Below are 21440 nucleotides of genomic sequence, written 5' to 3'. Positions count from 1 at the left end.
GCCCGGGGGGCGTGGCCGCGCCCTCCGTACCTGCCCCCAGGTCGCGCCCGGCGCGCAGCAGGCCCGCTGGCGCGCGGGGATTTACGTCTCCCTCCGGGAGGCGTAAATCCCCCGACAAAGGTAAGGGGGGGGTGTAGACAGGGCCGGGCGGGTGGGTTAGGTAGGGGAAGGGAGGGGAAGGTGAGGGGAGGGCAAAGGAAAGTTCCCTCCAAGGCCGCTCTGATTTCGGAGCGGCCTTGGAGGGAACGGGGGGAGGCAGCGCGGCTCGGCGCGCGCAGGCTATACAAAATCGATAGCCTTGCGCGCGCCGATCCAGGATTTTAGTGGATACGCGCGGCTCCGCGCGTATCTACTAAAATCCAGCGTACTTTTGCTTGAGTCTGATGCGCAAGCAAAAGTAGGCTGATCGCGCTTCTTTTAAAATCTACCCCAAAGTAAATAGAGGAGGGGTAAAAAAATAACCCAGGATTTCAAAATGACATCTCAGGACATACCTTGACCAGTCTGCCTCGATGTCGCTCTTTTTCCCACACAAGTGGAAAGGCGATTTTTAAAAGGTAGTTCTCTGCAGTGAATCTACCTAAAGAGAATCCCTTTTAAAATTGTCCCCTAAAAAAGGGCTCTGGACAGTTAAACTTTTAAAACCTTTTCTGATCCTATTAAATTGTTCACCCTTTAGGGCTAGATGCACAAAAACATTTTTCCCATAGACAGAAAATGGGAAAAAGCATTTAGTATAGGGGCGGCCAACTCCAGTTCTCGAGTCATAAACAGGTCCAGTTTTCAGGAAATCCACAATGAATATGCATGGAAGTGATTTGCATGCACTACCTCCACTGTATGCAAATATATCTCATGCATATTCATTGTGTGTAGCCTGAAAACCAGACCTGTTGCATGATACTGGGTTTTGTGTTAGGTGTCACCATCCAGGAAAAGGATTTTGGATTCACTGTAGACAATACTTTGAAATCCGTGGTTTAGTGCATGGCAGTACTTAAAAAAAAAAAGCAGATGTGTTAGGTATTATGAGAAAAGAATGGAAAATTAAATCAGAGGATATCATAATGCCTCTGCATTGATCCATAGTGCAACTGCACCTTGTGTATTATGTGCTGTTCTGTTTGTCCCATCTCAAAATAGATATAGCAGAACTAGAAAAGGTACAGAAAAGGGCAACAAAAATGATAAAGGGGATGGAATAGCTCACCTATGAGGAAAGTCTATACAGGTTAGATCTCTTTAGCATGGAGAAGAGACAGCTGAGAGGAGATATAATAGTAATCTGGGGAGGTTGCAGCCCATCTCCCAGCTGCCTCGTTGGTAGACTCCAGAAATCAGCACAATCGACTTCGGGCCTGAGCTGTTCCCACTCCATGCTTCCTGAACAGCCAGACAGGTATTGGACAGGTACAATCAGAGGCCCACTCCACCTATTCACTCCTATCTATGCCTTTCTCCTCTACCATAAATTCCCAACCCCGTGCTTTCCAGTTGGCTGCACCATATACTTGGAATAGATTTCCTGAGCTGGCGCATCAAGCTCTCTCTCTTACCTTATTTAAATCCTGTTTAAAAAATTCCACAGATTTTGAGATTGCTTTTAAATCCTAACCCTGGATTGTCCTGCTTACAGCCTCATTAATTTTTAATCACTGTCTTAATAAATGAAATTCCCCAGGTCTCTTTTTCCCTGTAAGTTTGTCTTGATTAGATTGTAAGCTCTACTGAGCAGAAAACGAAAATTGCAGAGACTACGTGCTGCACGTCAGTGTAAGAGTTGTCTTATGCGTTGATGACAATCATTGATTGTATGTTGGAAGAAATTGCACCATTGGGTGCTGTTTGCAGCTGTGAAGTGTTGAAGCCCCTGAGGCAGCGGCTTTGTGAGCCGCGAAACTCGGCCAGAGTCGGGCAAGTCTTTTAATATATGTCTCTGTACTCAGGATCAGTCCAGAAGTGGGTTGTGTATCCCTACCAGCAGATGGAGCCAGAGAGCAAAACTTTTGGCACTGCCATATATACTATAGTGCCACTGCAGTCCCTCAGTATTGACTTGTACCCAAGCCCACTGGTACCAAACTAACATAAAGAACGGACGAAGGGAACTTAACCAAATGGAACAGCCCTTCGTCAGCATAAGAACATGTCATACTGGGTCAGACCAAGGATCCATCAAGCCCAGCATCCTGTTTCCAACAGTGGCCAATCCAGGCCATAAGAAACTGGCAAGTACCCAAAAACTAAGTCTATTCCATGTTACAGTTGCTAGTAATAGCAGTGGCTATTTTCCAAGTCAACTTAATCAATAGCAGGTAATGGACTTCTCCTCCAAGAACTTATCCAATCCTTTTTTAAACACAGCTATACTAACTGCACTAACCACATCCTCTGGCAACAAATTCCAGAGTTTAATTGTTTAAATGTGGCACATTTAGTTTTAAATGTGCCACATGCTAACTTCATGGAGTGCCCCCTAGTCTTTCTATTATCCAAAAGAGTAAATAACCGATTCACATCTAACCGTTCTAGACCTCTCATGATTTTAAACACCTCTATCATATCTTCCCTCAGCCGTCTCTTCTCCAAGCTGAAAAGTCCTAACCTCTTCAGTCTTTCCTCATAGGGGAGCTGTTTCATTCCCCTTATCATTTTGGTAGCCCTTCTCTGTACCTTCTCCATCGCAATTATATCTTTTTTGAGATGCGGCGACCAGAATTGTACACAATATTCAAGGTGCGGTCTCACCATGGAGCGATACAGAGGCATTATGACATTTTCCGTTTTATTCACCATTCCCGTTCTAATAATTCCCAACATTCTGTTTGCTTTTTTGACTGCCGCAACACACTGAACCGACTATTTCAATGTGTTATCCACTATGACGCTTAGATCTCTTTCTTGGGTAGTAGCACCTAATATGGAACCTAACGTGTAACTATAGCATGGGTTATTTTTCCCTATATGCATCACCTTGCACTTATCCACATTAAATTTCATCTGCCGTTTTGATGCCCAATTTTCCAGCCTCACAAGGTCTTCCTGCAATTTATCACAATCTGCTTGCGATTTAACTACTATGAACAATTTTGTATCATCTGCAAATTTGATTATCTCACTCGTCGTATTTCTTTCCAGATCATTTTTAAATATATTGAAAAGTAAGGGTCCCAATACAGATCCCTGAGGCACTCCACTGTCCACTCCCTTCCACTGAGAAAATTGTCCATTTAATCCTACTCTCTGTTTCCTGTCTTTTAGCCAGTTTGCAATCCACGAAAGGACATCACCACCTATCCCATGACTTTTTACTTTTCCTAGAAGCCTCTCATGAGGAACTTTGTCAAATGCCTTCAAATGCCTTCAAAAAATGCCTTCAAATGCCTTCAAAAAAGTGAAGCAGATTTGTGAGGCAATACTTGCCTTGGGTAAAGCCATGCTGACTTTGTTCCATTAAACCATGTCTTTCTATATGTTCTGTGATTTTGATGTTTAGAACACTTTCCACTATTTTTCCTGGCACTGAAGTCAGGCTAACCGGTCTGTAGTTTCCCGGATCACCCCTGAAGCCCTTTTTAAATATTGGGGTTACATTAGCTATCCTCCAGTCTTCAGGTACAATGGATGATTTTAATGATAGGTTACAAATTTTTACTAATAGGTCTGAAATTTCATTTTTTAGTTCTTTCAGAACTCTGGGGTGTATACCATCCGGTCCAGGTGATTTACTACTCTTCAGTTTGTCAATCAGGTCTACCACATCCTCTAGGTTCACCGTGATTTGATTCAGTCCATCTAAATCATTGCCCATGAAAACCTTCTCCAGTACGGGTTCCTCCCCAACATCCTCTTCAGTAAACACCGAAGCAAAGAAATCATTTAATCTTTCCGCGATTGCCTTATCTTCTCTAAGTGCCCCTTTAACCCCTCGATCATCTAACGGTCCAACTGACTCCCTTACAGGCTTTCTGCTTCGGATATATTTTAAATTTTTTTACTGTGAGTTTTTGCCTCTACAGCCAACTTCTTTTCAAATTCTCTCTTAGCCTGTCTTATCAATGTCTTACATAACATTGGCAAGTTAAATGTATTATCCTATTTTCTTCTGTTGGATCCTTCTTCCAAATTTTGAATGAAGATCTTTTGGCTAAAATAGCTTCTTTCACCTCCCCTTTTATCCATGCCGGTAATCGTTTTGCCTTCTTTCCACCTTTCTTAATGTGTGGAATACATCTGGACTGTGCTTCTAGAATGATATTTTTTAACAATGACCACGCCTCTTGCACATTTTTTACTTTTGTAGCTCCTCCTTTCAGTTTTTTTCTAACAATTTTTCTCATTTTATCAAAGTTTCCCTTTTGAAAGTTTAGCACGAGAGCCTTGGATTTGCATACTGTTCCTCTTCCAGTCATTAATTCAAATTTGACCATATTATGATCACTATTGCCAAGCGGCCCCACCACCGTTACCTCTCTCACCAAGTCCTGTGCTCCACTGAGAATTAGATCTAAAATTACTCCCTCTCTCATCGGTTCCTGAACCAATTGCTCCATAAAGCTATCATTTATTCCATCCAGGAATGTTATCTCTCTAGCATGTCCCGATGATACATTTACCCAGTCAATATTGGGGTAATTGAAGTCTCCCATTATTACCGCACTACCAATTTGGTTAGCTTCCCTAATTTCTCTTAGCATTGCACTATCCGTCTCACCATCTTGACCAGGTGGCCTGTAGTATACTCCTATCACTATAGTCTTCCCCGACACACATGAGATTTCTACCCATAAAGATTCTATTTATTTATTTATTTATTTATTTATTTAAAGGCTTTTATATACCGGAGTTCATGCACTAGTGCATACCACTTCGGTTTACACGGAACAAGGAACAGAAAATTACATCAAACAGATTGAACAATTAAACAAATATACAATTACATCCAACAATTGGGTATAAATAACATGGCTAACTTAGTAGGAACTTAGAGTTAGAGGTGAAGGAGAGAAATAGTACCAAGTGGTAATAGAACAATGTTAATAGCTGAATAATAAATATAAATAGTAAATACAAGTTCTTATAATAAATACAGGTGTTTACAGATTACAGTCTTCATGAAAAGTTTACGTCTACAGAATAGGGTTAAGTAAATAAGAACTGGCGGTTATTTCTATAGGAATGAAGACTTCAAAAACTAAGGTTACATCTGGATTAAGAGGTATTGGTGTAGCATGTTCAAATATTTAATGATTTGGAATTGTGAGACCAAGGATAAAATTAGGAGTTGTTTGATATGATTATAAAAGCGAGAATGATTCAAGTTCTGGGATGTGGTTCTGAGCTAGACCTTTAAGTGTAGGCTTTTGTAAAGAGCCAGGTCTTGAGTTTCTTTTTGAATGTTCGAGTACACGTTTCGAGGCGAATGTCCGTGGGGAGGGCATTCCAATGAAGGGGGCTGGCAGTCGAGAATGCACGTTTCTTGAGTGAGGACTTGGCTAAAGGTACGTGTAAGGTGCCTAAGTATTTGTTTCTGATTGGTCGTGAAGACTCGTGTAGGCGAAGTGGAAGGCTTAGATCTGGCGACGTTTGTGAATGGATGTTCTTGTGTGTTATAGTTAGCACTTTGAAAATGATTCTGGATCTGATGGGGAGCCAGTGTAAGTGTTTTAGTATGGGTGTTATGTGTTCACTTCTGCTGGTGTTAGTAAGAATCCTTGCGGCGGAGTTCTGCAACATTTGTAGAGGTTTTGTGGTTATGGTTGGAAGGTCTATAAGCAGAGAGTTGCAGTAATCGATTTTGGAAAATAATATTGTTTGGAGGACTGTTCTGAAGTCCTGAAAATGCAGGAGAGGTTTCAGCTTTTTCAGAATATGTAGTTTATAATAGCATTCTTTCGTTGTGTTCTTGACAAATTCTTTGAGGTTCAGCCTTTTGTCTAAGGTGACCCCAAGGTCTCTTACTTGAGTGGAATTGATCATTGGTGGTGAGGTTAGGTTGTTGGTAGGCTGAAGGTTCTCATCTGGAGTGATAAGCAAAAGTTCTGTTTTTGACGTATTAAGTACTAGGTTAAGGCTAGATAGGAGTGAGTTTATGGACTGTAGACAATTGTTCCAGAAGTTGATGGTGCTGGAGATGGAGTCAGTGATTGGCAGCAGAATCTGAACATCGTCTGCGTATATGAAGTGTGTGACCTTAAGACTTGAGAGTAGATGACATAGGGGGAGAAGATAGATGTTAAAGAGGGTGGGGGAGAGAGAGGATCCTTGGGGAACTCCGAAAGAGGATTTGACCGGGAGGGAATCCTTGTTGCTGATTCTGACCTTGAAAGTCCTATTGTGTAGGAAGGATCTGAACCATTCCAGGGCTGATCCTGAGATGCCTATGTCTGAGAGCCGGTCGATCAGGATAGAGTGTTTTACGGTATCAAACGCAGCTGATAGGTCGAGGAGAATCAGGAGGTATGGGGTCTTTTTCTCCAGACCTACGAGGACTCTGTCAGTTAGAGAGGTTAGGAGGGATTCCGTACTAAGGGATTTGCGGAATCCGAATTGGGCTGTTGTGAGTATTTTATGCTCTTCTAGGTATTCAGATAACTGTTTGTTGACTATCCTCTCCATAAGTTTGGCTACAAATGGAAGGTTAGCTATGGGGCGAAAATTAGCTGGGTCTGTAGGGTCCAAGTTGGGTTTTTTGAGGAGAGGTTTGAGGGTGGCTAGTTTCAGGATGTCTGGTACTAGTCCTTGGGTTAGCGAGCTATTAATTATCTCTGCTAAGGGCTTCGCTATGATGTTCGGAATGGTGAGTAGGAGTTTAGAAGGGATGGAATCTGTCGGGTGAGTGGAGGGTTTCATCTTTTTGAGAGTCATTTCTATTTCAAGTGAGGAGATAGGTTCGAATGAATCTAGGTTTATGTTCTGGTTGCGTGAAGGAGTGATGATAGAAGGAGGTACTGTGTTACTGGTTGCCAGAGGGGCCATTAGCTTGAGAATTTTGTTTTCAAAAAATTGAGCAAGTTCTGTGCATCTTGATTGTGCTTGATCATCTGGGATAGTTGGTGAGGTGGGTTTTGTGAGCTCTGAGACATATGTGAACAGCGCTTTGGGATCAAAGGAAAAATTGTGAATTTTGTGGGCATAAAAATCTCTCTTTGTGCGAAGGATGTTGTTTCTGTAGTTGTGCATGAGGGTTTTGTACTCATTCAGTGTAGTGTTGGAAGGATTCCTCCGCCATGCGTGTTCTTTTTTTCTCAATTCTAATTTGATGGTTTTTAGTTCCTGCGTGAACCATGGTTTTTTGGTTTTGCAGGCTGGGTTGATCTCTTTGGTTTTTTGGGGGCAAAGTTTTTCTGCCACCTTGTTCGTAATGTTGTGCCATGACGAGGTGGCTGTTTCTGCGTCTGAAAGGTCAAGATTGGCGAGTTCCGAAGATAGGAGAGAGGTGAGGTCCTCTCTAGAGCATGAGTTCCTGTAGTGAATTGTGGTTTTGGTGTTTGGAGATATGGGGTTGTCCTTGATACAGAGATTAGTTGTTATCATCAGGTGATCTGACCATGGGATCGGGGAGCATTGTGGTGGGGAAGATTGTGAAAGGCCTGAGTTGATGAATATAAGGTCCAGAGTGTGCCCTGCTTTGTGTGTGGGACCTTTAACAATTTGAGAGAAGCCCATAGCCTTAAAAGAAGATAGTAGCATATTGCAATTAGCGGATAAAGGGATCACGTCTGTGTGAATGTTAAAGTCTCCTAGGATGACAGCTGGGGTGTCATTTTTTAGGTGTTTGGCGATGAGTTCAATGAGTGGTGATGGATCTGAATCCAGGAGACCGGGAGGGGCATATATTAAACAAATTTGGAGCTGTTTAGAGCTGAAGAGGGCAAATTCCAGTCGAGAGGAGTGAATAGTGGTCTGTAGGGTTAGTCTGAGCTCCTTCTTTGCAGCTAAGCAAAGTCCTCCCCCTCTTTTTTTGGGTCTGGGTATGGAGTAGATGTCGTAGCTGTGAATGGGTAGTTGGTTAATTAGAGGTAGGTCTGTGGGTTTCAACCATGTTTCTGTCATAGCACATATATCCGGTTGTGTGTCCTGGAGATAGTCATTGATTATGTGAGTTTTTTTTTAGATTGATTGAGCGTTAAAGAGTGTTAGAGAGAATAAGGATAGTCCGAGGAATTGGGTGAGAGGGGTTGTCATTATTGGTATCAGGCGTTTGTGTTGGAAGACTGAATGGTTGGCTGGTTTTATCCGGTTGTTGTAGAGGTTTTTGATGATTGGGATAGGGAAAATGAGCATGGCTGAGGTCCCAGAAGATTGAGGCTGTACAGGCGGGTGTGTGCACAGTGGTTGAGATGAGGGCACTTGGAATGCTGTTTGGACGCAATGCTGGGGTTGAGTGCTGGAGTTGAGTGCTGGATTAGGGTGTTGGAATTGAATGCTGGAATTGAATGCAGTTGAGTGCAGGAGTTGAATGCTGGAGTTGAATGCTGAATGCTGGAGCTGAGTGCAGGCGTAGACTGCTGAATAGGAAAATAATTGTTGGGATGAGTGTTGAGAGGATGTGAACTGTTTCCGCTGGGGGTCCTCAGATATGCTTGGGGATGAAGAGATGTGAGGAGTGGTGAGGCGAGTTGTATGTGGTGATGTGAGTCCTGGGGTCACAAAGGGGCTCACTAAGGGGCAAGCCCCTTAGATCGCGCCCCTTCGGACGCGCGACGCCCGGCGCGCGACGCCGTCCGTGCGCTCTAAAATTTAAAGGGCTTTTCTCTATCCTCTGATAGGCCGGGTGCCTTACGGTGGGTGTGTTGTCGCCAATTGCGAGGTCACGATTGGGTGTGGCACCGAGGGGATCGCGCTGAAGATGGACTCCGAGCAGCGAGTCCGGAATTTAAAGCCCCCGCTTACCGCTGACGTCGAGGTAAGGCTGGGCCAATCGTCTGCCGTCTGCTTCGTCTGTGAGGGGCGGAGCGGAGGGATCGTCCGCGTGGCCGGCGTTGGAGCCCCGGAGTGCAGGGCGTTTGATTTAAAGGCCTTGCCCCGACGGGCTTCAGCGCCGGATGCGCAGGCCTAGCAGCTTTCGCGATCGGGTGCGGCACCGAGGGGATCGCGCTGAAGATGGACGCCGAGCAGCGAGTCCGGAATTTAAAGCCCCCGCTTACCTCTGACGTCGAGGTAAGGCTGGGCCAATCGTCTGCCGTCTGCTTCGTCTGTGAGGGGCGGAGCGGAGGGATCGTCCGCGTGGCCGGCGTTGGAGCCCCGGAGTGCAGGGCGTTTGATTTAAAGGCCTTGCCCCGACGGGCTTCAGCGCCGGATGCGCAGGCCTAGCAGCTTTCGCGATCGGGTGCGGCACCGAGGGGATCGCGCTGAAGATGGACGCCGAGCAGCGAGTCCGGAATTTAAAGCCCCCGCTTACCGCTGACGTCGAGGTAAGGCTGGGCCAATCGTCTGCCGTCTGCTTCGTCTGTGAGGGGCGGAGCGGAGGGATCGTCCGCGTGGCCGGCGTTGGAGCCCCGGAGTGCAGGGCGTTTGATTTAAAGGCCTTGCCCCGACGGGCTTCAGCGCCGGATGCGCAGGCCTAGCAGCTTTCGCGATCGGGTGCGGCACCGAGGGGATCGCGCTGCATTTTGTCTCATGCAGGATGTTTATCCTGTTGGACTCTATGCCATCTCGGACATAAAGCGCCTCACCGCCTCCCGGGTGCTCCTCTCTGTCATTGCGATATAATATGTACCCCGGTATAGCACTGTCCCATTGGTTATCCTCCTTCCACCATGTCTCTGAGATGCCAATTAAGTTTATGTCATCACTCACAGCTATACATTCTAATTCTCCCATCTCCTCAGAATACAGTTAACCGAACCAACCACTAAAAAACTGCTCCATTAACCATGTCTGCAAAAAATGGAGCCCCGTGCAATGAGCAGCAGAAAGATAAAAAACTCAGTAAGGCTGTCTTTTGGTAGCTGAAGAAAGGGTTGGGCCTCTGGACTGATCCTGAGTACTACAGGAACGAAAATTAGCAGGTAAGAACCACTTTTCAATTCCCTGTACATACCAGGATCAGTCTAGAGAAGTGGGATGTACCCAAGCCACCCTACATTGGGCGGGAACCCGAAAGACCCGCAAGCAGAACAATCTCACCGAAGGAAGACCCCTCCACAGCACGCACGTTCAGACGATAATGCTTAGTGAAAGTGTGCAATGAAGACCACACCGCCGCCCTGCAGATTTCCTGAGGCGACAGTAACTGACACTCCGCCCAGGAAGTAGCCTGGGCCCTAGTGGAATGAGTGCGGAGACCCAACGGAACTTGGTGCCCGCGGGCCATGTATGACAAACAAATGGCCTCTTTAATTTAACGAGAGATGGTCGCCTTCGACACCTTGTCCCCCTTCTTTTGGCCACCAAAAAGAATGAACAAATGATCGGACCTCCGAAAGTCATTAGTAACTTCCAGGTAACGCAACAAGATGCACCGCACGTCCAGCATATGCAGATCCCTGCCTTGAGAGGATTCACGAGACCACTGAGGGAAGCCCGGAAGCTCCACAGTTTGATTGACGTGAAACGCGAAACCACTTTCAGAACGAAGGATGGAACCATGCACAAGGACACCCTATCATCGTAAATGCGAAGAAAGAGATCCCGACACGACAAAGCCTGTAACTCTGAAATCTGACTGCCAAGCAAATGGCCACCAAAAAGACCGTCTTTAAAGTTAGATCCTTCAACGAAGCTCTGCGGAGAGGTTCGAAGGGGAGACCACAGAGCACCCGAAGCACTAGGTTCAAACTCCAATCAGGGCACACAGAACGGATGGGAGGCCGCAAGTGTTTAACCCCCTTGAGAAACCTAGCAATGTCTGGATGTACTGCCAGCGAGCAGCCCGCAAACTTGCCAAGCAATGCACCAAGAGCTGCCACTTGAACACGAAGGGAGTTAAACGCTAACCCCTTAGCGAGACCCTGCTGTAGAAAGTCCATGACCTGTGGGACATTCACTGCTAACAGATTGCAGGAGCACTGCTGGCACCATGCCTCAAACAGCTTCCACACTCGCACATAGGCCATAGAAGTGGCTGGGCGTCTTGCCTGTAGGAGTGTAGAAATGACCTGTTCAGAATAGCCCTTCAAGCGTAAACGTCGCCTCTCAAAAGCCAAGCTGCAAGAGAGAAGTGATCCTCCCGATCCGAAAATATTGGACCCTGCTGAAGTAGTCGCAGTAGATATGCGAGCTGTAATGGTCTCTCGAGAGCCAAGCAAACCAGATCCGCAAACCACAGACAACGCGGCCACTCTGGAGCTACGAGCACCACCCTGCCTGGATGGAGCTCTATGCGATGGAGAAGCCTCCCGATGAGGGGCCAGGGAGGAAAGGCATACAGTAGAATTCCCGTGGGCCAGGGGCACAGCAGAGCATCAATCCCCACCGAGCCCTGCTCCTGTCGACAGCTGAAGAAGCGTTCCGTCTTTGCATTCGCCCGCGCTGCCATCAGATCCAACTGTGGTACGCCCCACCTGTCGCAAATGAGGTTCCAGGCATCGGGAAACAGCTCCCACTCTCCCGGATTGAGCTGCTGTCTGCTGAGAAAATCCGCCTGCATGTTCTCCACCCCTGCGACATGAGACACGGCAATCCCTTCTAGATGACGTTCCGCCCAGGTGAATAGAAGTCGTGCCTGGAGTGCTACCGCCAGACTTCTTGTCCCGCCTTGTCGGTTGATGTAAGCCACCGTCGCTGCATTGTCGGAGAACACTCTCACCATTCTGCCCCAAATCCAGGGCAGGAATGCCTGTAGAGCAAGCCAAACCGCTCTCGTCTCGAGTCGATTGATGGACCAATCCACCCTCCATCTGAGACCAGAGACCTTGGGCGGACTTGTCCGCACACACCGCTCCCCAATCAGATAGGCTGGCATCAGTGGAGATTATCAGTCAATTCGGTGTTTCCAAGTCCACCACCCCCCCTCCCGTTCCAGATTTGCATGCGATAGCCACCATGACAGGCTGACTCTGGACTCTGGAAGCAAGGGCATCGGCAGGTGGAATTGTTCGGACATCGGACTCCATTGAGATAACAGCGCTCGCTGTAACGGTCGTAGGTGAGCGAATGCCCACAGCACTAAATCCAAGGTGGAAGCCATGGACCCCAGTACCTGTAGACGATGCCACACTGTGGAGGTCTGCCTCCAAATGAGAGAATGGATCTGGTCCTGTAACTTTGTCACCCGGTCCGGTGCCAGAAACACCTTTCCGTGCAAGGTGTCGAACCGTGCTCCCAAGTAAATCAACTCCTGAGTGGGTTCCAAGTGACTTTTCTGCACATTGATGACCCACTCGAGCGACTGTAAGGTCACCATCACCATGCACACAGATCTCTTGCAGTCCTCCCGGGATTTTGCGCGAATTAGCCAGTCGTCCAGGTAAGGATGAACCAAAATCCCTTCCTTGCGAAGAAAGGCCGCTACAACCACCATCACCTTGGTGAACGTCCGAGGGGCCGTTGCGAGACCAAACGGAAGGGCCCGAAACTGGAAGTGCTGTCCCAAGACCTTGAAACGTAAAAACCGCTGGTGGTCCAGGCAGATGGGGATATGAAGGTATGCCTCTGTGAGGTCCAGGGAGGCTAGAAACTCCCCTTTCCGAACAGCAGCCATTACCGTCCTCAGGGTTTCCATCCGAAAACAAGGGATCCGAAGACAGCGGTTCACCTTCTGAAGATCGAGGATGGGATGAAACGTGCCCTCCTTCTTGGGAACCACAAAGGAAACGGAGTATCTTCCCCGTCCCTGCTGCGTATCCGGAACTGGAACAATTGCTCGCAGCTCGAGAAGCCGTTGCAGAGTTATCTGGACCACGTCGCGTTTGGTGCGAGAGGCCACGCGGGATTCCACAAAAACCTCCCGCACCGGTCGTGAGAACTCTAGAGCATAACCATCTCTGATTACCTCCAGAACCCAGCGGTCTGAGGTAATTCTTTCCCATTCCATGTAAAAGTTGGATAATCTGTCTCCGACAGCTTCGACGACGGAATGGGGGCTCATGGCTTCATTGGGCAGGTTTACTGGTTCCTGCGCCGAGATGTCCTGAATCTCTTCGGGCGCGACGACCCCCGCGAAAGGGCTGCTGATGTCCCGGAGCCTGTTTGGAAGCTGAAGGCGTGGAATATCTGCCAGTACAAAAACAGCGATACTCCTGAAAGTGAGACGGGGAGGGGAAAACCTTCTTAGAAGGCCTCCTATCTTCCGGTAACTTATTGCCCTTAGACTCCCCCAGCAGTTTAACCAGCTGATCAAGTTCCTTTCCGAAAAGAAGCTTGCCTTTAAAGGGGAGATTACAAAGCTGGGACTTTGAGGATAAGTCCGCTGCCCAATTTCGAAGCCAGAGGAGTCGACGTGCCGACACAATGGACACCAAATCATACAGCGCATCGGCCACATATGCGATGCCCGCTTTAAATCTTGCTGAATGCAGGGCCTCACCTCCAGCGGCCCCGGAGTTGGCATTAGAATCTTGAACCCAGCAGAGGCACGCCCTCTGCATGAGGCTAGCGCAAACCGCCGCCCGCAGGCTCAATGCGGCTACTTCAAAGACTCGCTTCAACTGGATCTCCAGCTTGCCGTTCTGAATGCCCTTCAAAGCGGCCGCTCCCGCGACCGGGATTGTGGTCTTCTTTGTAACTGCAGACACCGTTGGTCCACCTTCTGGATTTTCAGGAGGTCTAAAACATCTGATGACAGAGGATATAGTTTTGCCATAGCTCTGCCCACTTTCAGGCCCGCATCAGGAGCATCCCACTCGCGGGTCACCAGCTTGCGAACCTTTTTAGGTAATGGAAAAGACGAAGTGGGGCCTCGAATCCCATCAAGAACAGGATTCACTCCCTCATTGTCGGAATCTTCTTGGGAAACCTTCAGCCCTAGGATATCCAACACCTGGGGTGTTGCACCACACTGGGATCATCACCTTCAGTAGGCTGGATGTCGTCACCATCCGGGTCATCTGGATCCACATCTCCCAAATCTGGGATTAGATCCAAGTCCGCTGGACCCACGGCCGAGGCTGACGCCGCCCCTGGCCCAGAAGCTAGATCCTGCGGCTCCTGGAGATCCTCCCCCGGACGAGGGCAGTCTCCCGACCATAGCTGTGGTTCCAAGCTCCGACCCAGCTTAGTAGGCAGCTCCGACCGTTCCCCCAGCTGCCCATGCCTTTTAAACGCTGTCTGCTTTCTTACCAAAAAGGTTTGATGCATCAGCAAAATAAATTCAGGGGAAAACCTTTCAGGGTCCCCCTCCCCCACTCGGGAATAGAGTGGTGCGGGCTCGCCAGGCCCAGATTGAAATCGGCCCCCACCGGGGCTAAAATGGGGGGGGGGAACCTCCTCTCCCAAACCGTGGCATGGGGCCTCCTTGCCTTCCCTGCGGGAGGAAGCAGCCGATTCCGCCGAGCCTGCCATCTGCCAGGCAGCTGCCTAAAACAGGAAGGTCAGAAAAAAAGGAGGGGCTCGAATGCCCACACCCCCGGGAGGCTGCCAGCCGAGATTGCGGGCTTAAGGAAAAAGAATGCGCTGCTACACGGCCCACGCTGAAGAGAGAGGCCCAATTGAAAAAAATTGTGCATTCCCCCGACGCGGGAAAGAAATTAAAAATGGCATTCCAAACCCCGCCGATTTCACTGCACTGCGAATTGCGGCGAGATGCGCTGACAAAAGAGGCGCAGACACACACTCACCTCCTCCCTCCAGTCACACCCCGGAGCCCCGGGAGCCGAGGAAAGGCACAGCTGAGCTCCCTGAGCAGCTGCCAAACACAGGCCACCCCTCCTGCAACGACACCTCACCTCATATTATGTTATGTTAGCCATGTAGACTTGGGAAAGTCATTGCTTATTCTGTTTATGAGCAAGAAGGATTTGATATATTCTTGGGATCCTACTGGGTACTTGTGACTTGGATTGGCCATCTTGGAGCCAAGATGCTGGGCTTGATGGACCTTTTGGTCTGTCCCAGTATGGCATTTCTTATCTTCTTATGTTTGTGACTTTTGAGGATCAGAGTTAGCCACCCTTGTAGTACATTTTAGTAGCAAAACAGAATGTTAGACAGAATTGTTAGACTTGAGCTGAAAAAAACTGATAGCAGATATATTTGTTTACAGAAAATATATTGTTTGTGTAAAATCTTTTTAAAACATTTTTTTCAATAGAAATTTTAAACAGACAGGAATTCAAGAGCAAGCTGAAGCAGTGTTTCCCCAACCCCTTTTCCCGGAGGCACACCTAAATGGTCTGGATTCTGTAATAAACATGGATGAGGTAGATTTGCATAAAAATGTTCGCGTATCGCTCTCATGCATATTCATTTTGACAATCCTGAAAAGTTGACTAGCTTCCAGGGTTGGGAAACACTGAGCTAAAGATTTCTACTTCTGAAAGATTGCACTCTCAGACTTAAAAAGGGTTGATGAAGGCTTTGCTGCAGTGTGGGTTGTGTACGGGGCCAGGAACAACACATTCAAATCAAGCTAAAAACTAATCTGGCCAAACTTTCTATTTGTCTTTCATGTATCCCTCTTAGGGCCTGTACTTCAACCAGAGTTTTGGGGTTTTTTTTTGGCCTATTCTTTGCTTATGAAAAATCATGGTCAAATCAGGTCCTCTTGGCACTGGTGGCTATCCATAGTTATGCCATTTTAAAATGCCCACTGTCACCTGGATACCTTTACCAGCACATTTCATCCACCAATAATTTGCAATTAATAATACCTCTTACTCATGATTTTGACAAATGTATAGTCATTTTTATTTTATATATTTATTTATATATATATATATATATATATATATATATATATATATATATATATATATTTATATATATATATCTATACATAAGATTTAATATTTATTGATTTACGTTTTATTCTATTCGCCGTTTATTGTTTAATGTTATGCTGTACGCTTTAGTTCAATACTCTGTTTTATTGTTTAATGTATCGCCTTAATTGCGAAAGTTTTGTTTTATGTAAACAGACCTGATTCGATTATGTATATCGAGAAGGTCGGTATATAAAAACTCTAAATAAATAAATAAATAAATAAATAAATAAATATCCATTTGTTGGCACTGCTTGAAATACCTGGCTTTATTGAAATCATGAGAAAACAACAGCAACAGCTGTGCTAATACTTATGGAAATCTTTGTTAAAAAAAAAAGCTTAAAACAAAATAGGGGTTCAGAAACAATACAAAAATGTGTTCTCATACTTGCATTCTCAATACCTGAGTGTCTTCCAGAAGCTCCTTAATTTGTCGCCGCTTGTACCTGCACTTTTCCTCAACAGATCTTTTCTGTTCTTCCAAATTCAATTTCTCTGCAAACTCCTCACCTCAGTTGTAAAAAAAAAAAAAAAAAGTTTTTGATACGGTGTAATGCTGGCTACAATTGAATAGAGAAAAAGATGGATCCTAACATAACAGTAGCCTTGGGTTTTTATTGGAATTAACACTCATTACTATGCTTTATTGCTTTTTTCTATTTACTTGGTCCAAGTACTAGCCTGGGAACACCTATTCTGGCAAATGACCAATGGGGATCTAACTGGCTATACTGGGGAGGGATATTTCCAATGCTATTTACATGGGTACAGAGCAATTTACCAGCATAAGATGAAATTACTTCTTACCTGATAATTTCCTTTCCTCTAGAACAGGCAGGACAAACCACATAAGTTGGTTATGCACTCCAGACAGCAGTTGGAGACAGAGATAAACTGACTCGCTGATGTCACTCTCATATAGCACTGTACTGACATCCGCCTGCCAGTATTCCTGGAAAAGCTATCTGTGGACAACTGAACAAACTTCAAACAGTAACCACAAAAACCTCTTGAACCCACAATAATTTTTATTTTTACTTCCAGGAGACCAAAAGCACTGGGCTAAAGAAAGGAAAAGGAATAACAGTAATAATTGTGTTTGAGGTAGTTGTGGGTGGATCCTTGGACCGGTAGCAGATGACCATGCCCCCGGGAAGATCCCGAGAGAGACCACCGGTCAGGTTCAGAGTATGGAAACAGACACACACTAGTTCTTTTATTAAACAGTATATTGAACCACCAGAGGTGGCAGTAGTGAGCTGAATTGCCCGGCTGGGCTGTAGTCCCTCAGATACTGGAACAGCGATCCTGGATACCTGAGCTGTAGAGAAACTGAATTATAGTGAGTAGGCAGGGTATGCAGAGTTCAGGAACAGAACCTTGATGGTAACACTCACACAATAGTCTCTTGGAAGCAGCCCAGGAGCTGGAATGAAGTAGGCCCTCAAGGAGCGAGTACCTGGTTCCAGGGAGCGCTCAGAGAGAGAGAGAGTAACTCACTGATGTTGAAGGTAGCGAAGACTTCCTGGCAGAAGTGGTATTCAGAAGCAAGTCCAGGAATGAGGGCCCTCGAGGAGCGAGTACCGGTTCCAGACTGTGATCTGAAAAGCAAAGAGAAAGCGAGGCCCCCGAGGAGCAGGTACCCCTGGTAAGTCCGAGGAGGCAGAGTAGCTTAGGTAGTGTAACCCTTGCTAACTCGATACATTAGCAATTACAGAGACCTTAAATATCCGGTGCGGATGACGTCATCTCAAGGGAATGGCCCTGAGGTTCGCTCCACTGCTGGTACTTCAGTCGGGGCTGCGCACGCGCCCTTAGGCTCCAGAGAAACATGGCGGTGTGCAGCGTCTAGCCAGTCTGGGGACGCCAGAGGAGAACGGCAGGAGGACGCCGCAGCAGCCAAACTTCCAACAGGCAAAGAGGGAGTCGCCAAAGCGGTAAGGTGGGCGTAGTGGAGACGTCGGACAGCGTCGGTCGCAACAATAATAGTAATATTAGGAAAAGAAAGCCTTCACTTACCCAGATCCTAACTGATCCAGACATCTCTAATGGAATCCTACAGTTAACAATGTTCTTAAGAAGTCAAAATATCAGAATCCTAGGCAGTCCAGGGCAGGAGTGTGGACTGGCCTGCCTGTCCTAGAGGAAAGAAATTATCAAGAAAGGAGTAATTTCACCTTCCTCTTCATCCAGGCAGGCCAGCCCACACAAGTGGGATATACTGATGTTACTCCTTAGAAGGGTAAGAGGCTGACTGAGCTCCCCTCAAGACCACCATTGCAAATGATGCTTCTTCCTGTGCTCGAACATCCAAACGATAATGCTTGGAAAATGTATGCAAGGAAGACCATGTCGCTACTCTACAGATCTCCTCTGGAGATAACTGCAACTCTGCCCAGGACACCGCCTGGACTCTAGTAAAGTAAGCCCTAATTTGTCTAGGTAAAGGCTTCTCCTCCACCACACAGGGCGACATCAATTTCCTCTTTAATCCAGCATGCCAGTATGACACGCAAAGCCGCTTCCCCTTTCTTCACTACCCCATAAAGGGCAAAGAGATGATCCATTTCCAAGGGGATCAATGCAGAATACTCCTGCTCATCTCGAGACCTGTTCATCTTGAGACTATCTGTTGCGATTGGCGGTGGCTGATCCCCTAGACCAGCCGTACTTACCGGCAGCGACAGCCATGGCAGAGAACCAGCAAACCGGCCCCTGCATCGCGGCTGCTTCAAGGCTCCTCAGGCTGCCGCCGGCAGTGGAAGATGCAGGGCTCCTCGGTGCTCCCCACGCCACCATCAGACGGCAGAAACAGCAGGAGGCTGGCAGCATTGCTCCTGCAGGGACAACCTCTGTCAGACGCAGGTGCTTGGCTCCTCCCCCCAGTTATAGGAGCCACAGCAGGAAGTCATTCTAAGCTCTCAGGAACCACTTCCTGTCCAGGACTATTTAAGGAGGCCTTTGAGGGTTCTACAGTGCCTTGCAATAGGTCCAGTTTGGTGTATCTTCTGCCTCGCTTGCCTGCCTTTGATTCTGCTTCGGATATTGGACTTTGCCTTGCCTGCCGCCTGCCTTTGATCCTGCTTCGGATAATGGACTTTGCCTTGCCTGCCGCCTGTATTTGACCCTGCTTCGGATATTGGACTTTGCCTTGCCTGCTGCCTGCCTTTGACCCTGCTTCAAATATTGGAATTTGCCTTGCCTGCCGCCTGCCTTTGACCCTGCTTTGGATATTGGACTTTGCCTTGCCTGCCGCCTGCCTTCGATCCTGGACTGTCTTGAACTCTTCCATTTTATCTGCCTAGTCGCTGCTCCACTGGCACAACCTCATCATTTGGTTACCGTCCCTGAAGTCCATCTCGCGAACGAGGAACTGAGGTAAGCCCTTTAAACACCTTATCGTTACTGCCCAAGGGTTCACCAATTAATTGAATCCTAACAGATTGCAAGACCGGAGAGGACCCGATGGACCTCTCTGGTCTGCAGGTTATTCCAGGCCTAGCTTTAAGAATACAGCAGCAGCAGCAATGCCTAGACTCCCTGACGGCATCCCTACAATGTCTAAACTCCCAGTTAGACGCCTCTGAAATTCCCAGTGGACCACCAGCCGTTCCAACACCCAGTGCCTCTCCCATTCGATTACCGGCCCCTCCCCGGTATGCAGGTGATCCAGGACAATGTCGAGGTTTTCTCAATCAGTGTTCAATGCACTTTTCACTGCAACCAGCGCAGTTTCCTTCGGATACGGTAAAGACCACCTTCATACTTTCATTGTTAGACGGCAAGGCTCTAGCCTGGGCATCCCCGCTATGGGAGAGGGGAGATCCAATTCTTCAGGATCTTCGACATTTCCTCCAGGTTTTTAAACGGACCTTTGATGATCCTGGTCGTTTGGCAGCAACAGGGACAGATATTCTTCATCTACATCAAGGCGCTCGCACATTATCCGATTACGCCATCGAATTTCGGACAATGGCTACCAAATTAAATTGGCGAGAGGACAGTTTACGGAGTATTATTTTTGGAAGGACTAGCCACCCGAATCAATGATGTGTTGGCTGCTCGAGATCTCCCTGATTCTTTGGATGGTCTGATTGATCTAGCTGGCAAAATCGATCAGCGTCTTCAGCAACGCTCCAGGGAATTGCGTGGGCCACATAGACCAATCACTCTGGCACCCTCCTTCTCCAGGCCACTGTCAAGCCCCCAGCCTACTGCTGTGAGCCTTCAGCCGGAAGAACCTATGCAATTAGGGAGGAGTCTAACGACCAAAGAAAGAAGGCGTTGCCAAACTCAAGGCTTATGTTTATACTGTGCTGGAAAGGGGCATTTTCTGGCCCATTGTCCTGAGAAAGGGGGAAACTTCAAAGCCTAGAACCAATCGGGGAGATGGTTCTAGTTTTACCGGCTCTGCTCCCCAGCTTATTCTTCCCGTAACATTGATTCAGAACCAGCAAGAATTCTCTACCTTGGCTCTTCTGGATTCTGGGGCAGGAGGGAATTTTATTATGAGTAATCTGGTCAAATACCTTGGTTTACCTACTACACTACAAGAGACACCGTTGGTACTTTCTTCTATATCTGGAAATCCACTTCCTGGACGAATCCTTTGGACTACACTTCCGGTGCACCTCAGGACTGGTATATTACATATGGAAAAGATCTCCCTTCATGTCGACAAGGCCGTTCATCCAGTCATTCTAGGGATGCCTTGGCTCCAAAAACATTCCCCCACGATCGATTGGGAGACACTTCAGTTAACCTAATGGAGCTCATTATGTCAACAGCAATGCCTTCTTCCAGTGACATGTCCTCTCACCGTCTGTCTTGCTACCACCTCAGGAGATCTCCCTTCATAATACTCCAGTTATGCTGATGTATTCTCCAAAGAAAATGCAGAAATTCTACCTGAACATCAGCAGTTTGATTGTGCCATCAATCTTCCTGGGACCATACCTGCTCGAGGAAGGGTGTATCCGTTATCACTTCCTGAGACCCAGGCTATGGCCCAATACATCCAGGAGAATTTAGATCGGGGATTCATTCGCCCGTCAACATCGCCGGCTGGAGCTGGTTTTTCTTTGAGGACAAAAAAGATGGTACTTTACGGCCCTGCATAGATTATCGAGGCTTGAATGCCATAACCAGGAAAGATAATTACCCGTTGCCCCTCATTCCGGAATTATTGGACCGGTTACAGGGCGCCCAAGTCTTTACGAAACTTGATCTACAAGAGGCATATAACTTAGTCCGCATCAGACCTGGCGACGAATGGAAGACTGCTTTTAATACTTGGGATGGACATTTTGAATATTTAGTAATGCCCTTCGGATTGTTTTCCAGTCTATGATGAATGAAATTTTTCGGGAGCTATTGTACAATAAAGTAGTTGTCTATCTGGATGACGTACTGGTTTTCTCCCGAGATCTTCAGTCTCACCGCTATGATGTCAAACAAGTACTGTAAAGTCTGCGAGCTCACAAGCTTTATGTTAAGTTGGAAAAATGTATTTTTGAAGCCAAGTCCTTGCCCTTTTTGGGATACATTATTTCCAATACCGGGTTCCAAATGGAT

General features: G+C 47.1%; 1 protein-coding gene across 1 annotated transcript in view; it reads right to left on the bottom strand.

Annotated features, from left to right (window-relative positions):
• CCDC39 (coiled-coil domain containing 39) overlaps positions 1-21440 on the bottom strand; it is a 294107-nt gene that overhangs the window by 24922 nt on the left and 247745 nt on the right. The window contains exon 16 of the mRNA XM_029616381.1: positions 16270-16376. Within this exon, the coding sequence (XP_029472241.1) occupies positions 16270-16376 (107 nt within the window). The remainder of the gene's footprint in view (positions 1-16269; positions 16377-21440) is intronic.

This window comes from Rhinatrema bivittatum, chromosome 9 (genome assembly GCF_901001135.1).
Source record: "Rhinatrema bivittatum chromosome 9, aRhiBiv1.1, whole genome shotgun sequence".
In the NCBI taxonomy this organism is placed as follows: Eukaryota; Metazoa; Chordata; class Amphibia; order Gymnophiona; family Rhinatrematidae; genus Rhinatrema; species Rhinatrema bivittatum.
Note: the sequence above shows the minus strand (reverse complement) of the source record. Positions and strands in the feature narration are given on the sequence as shown.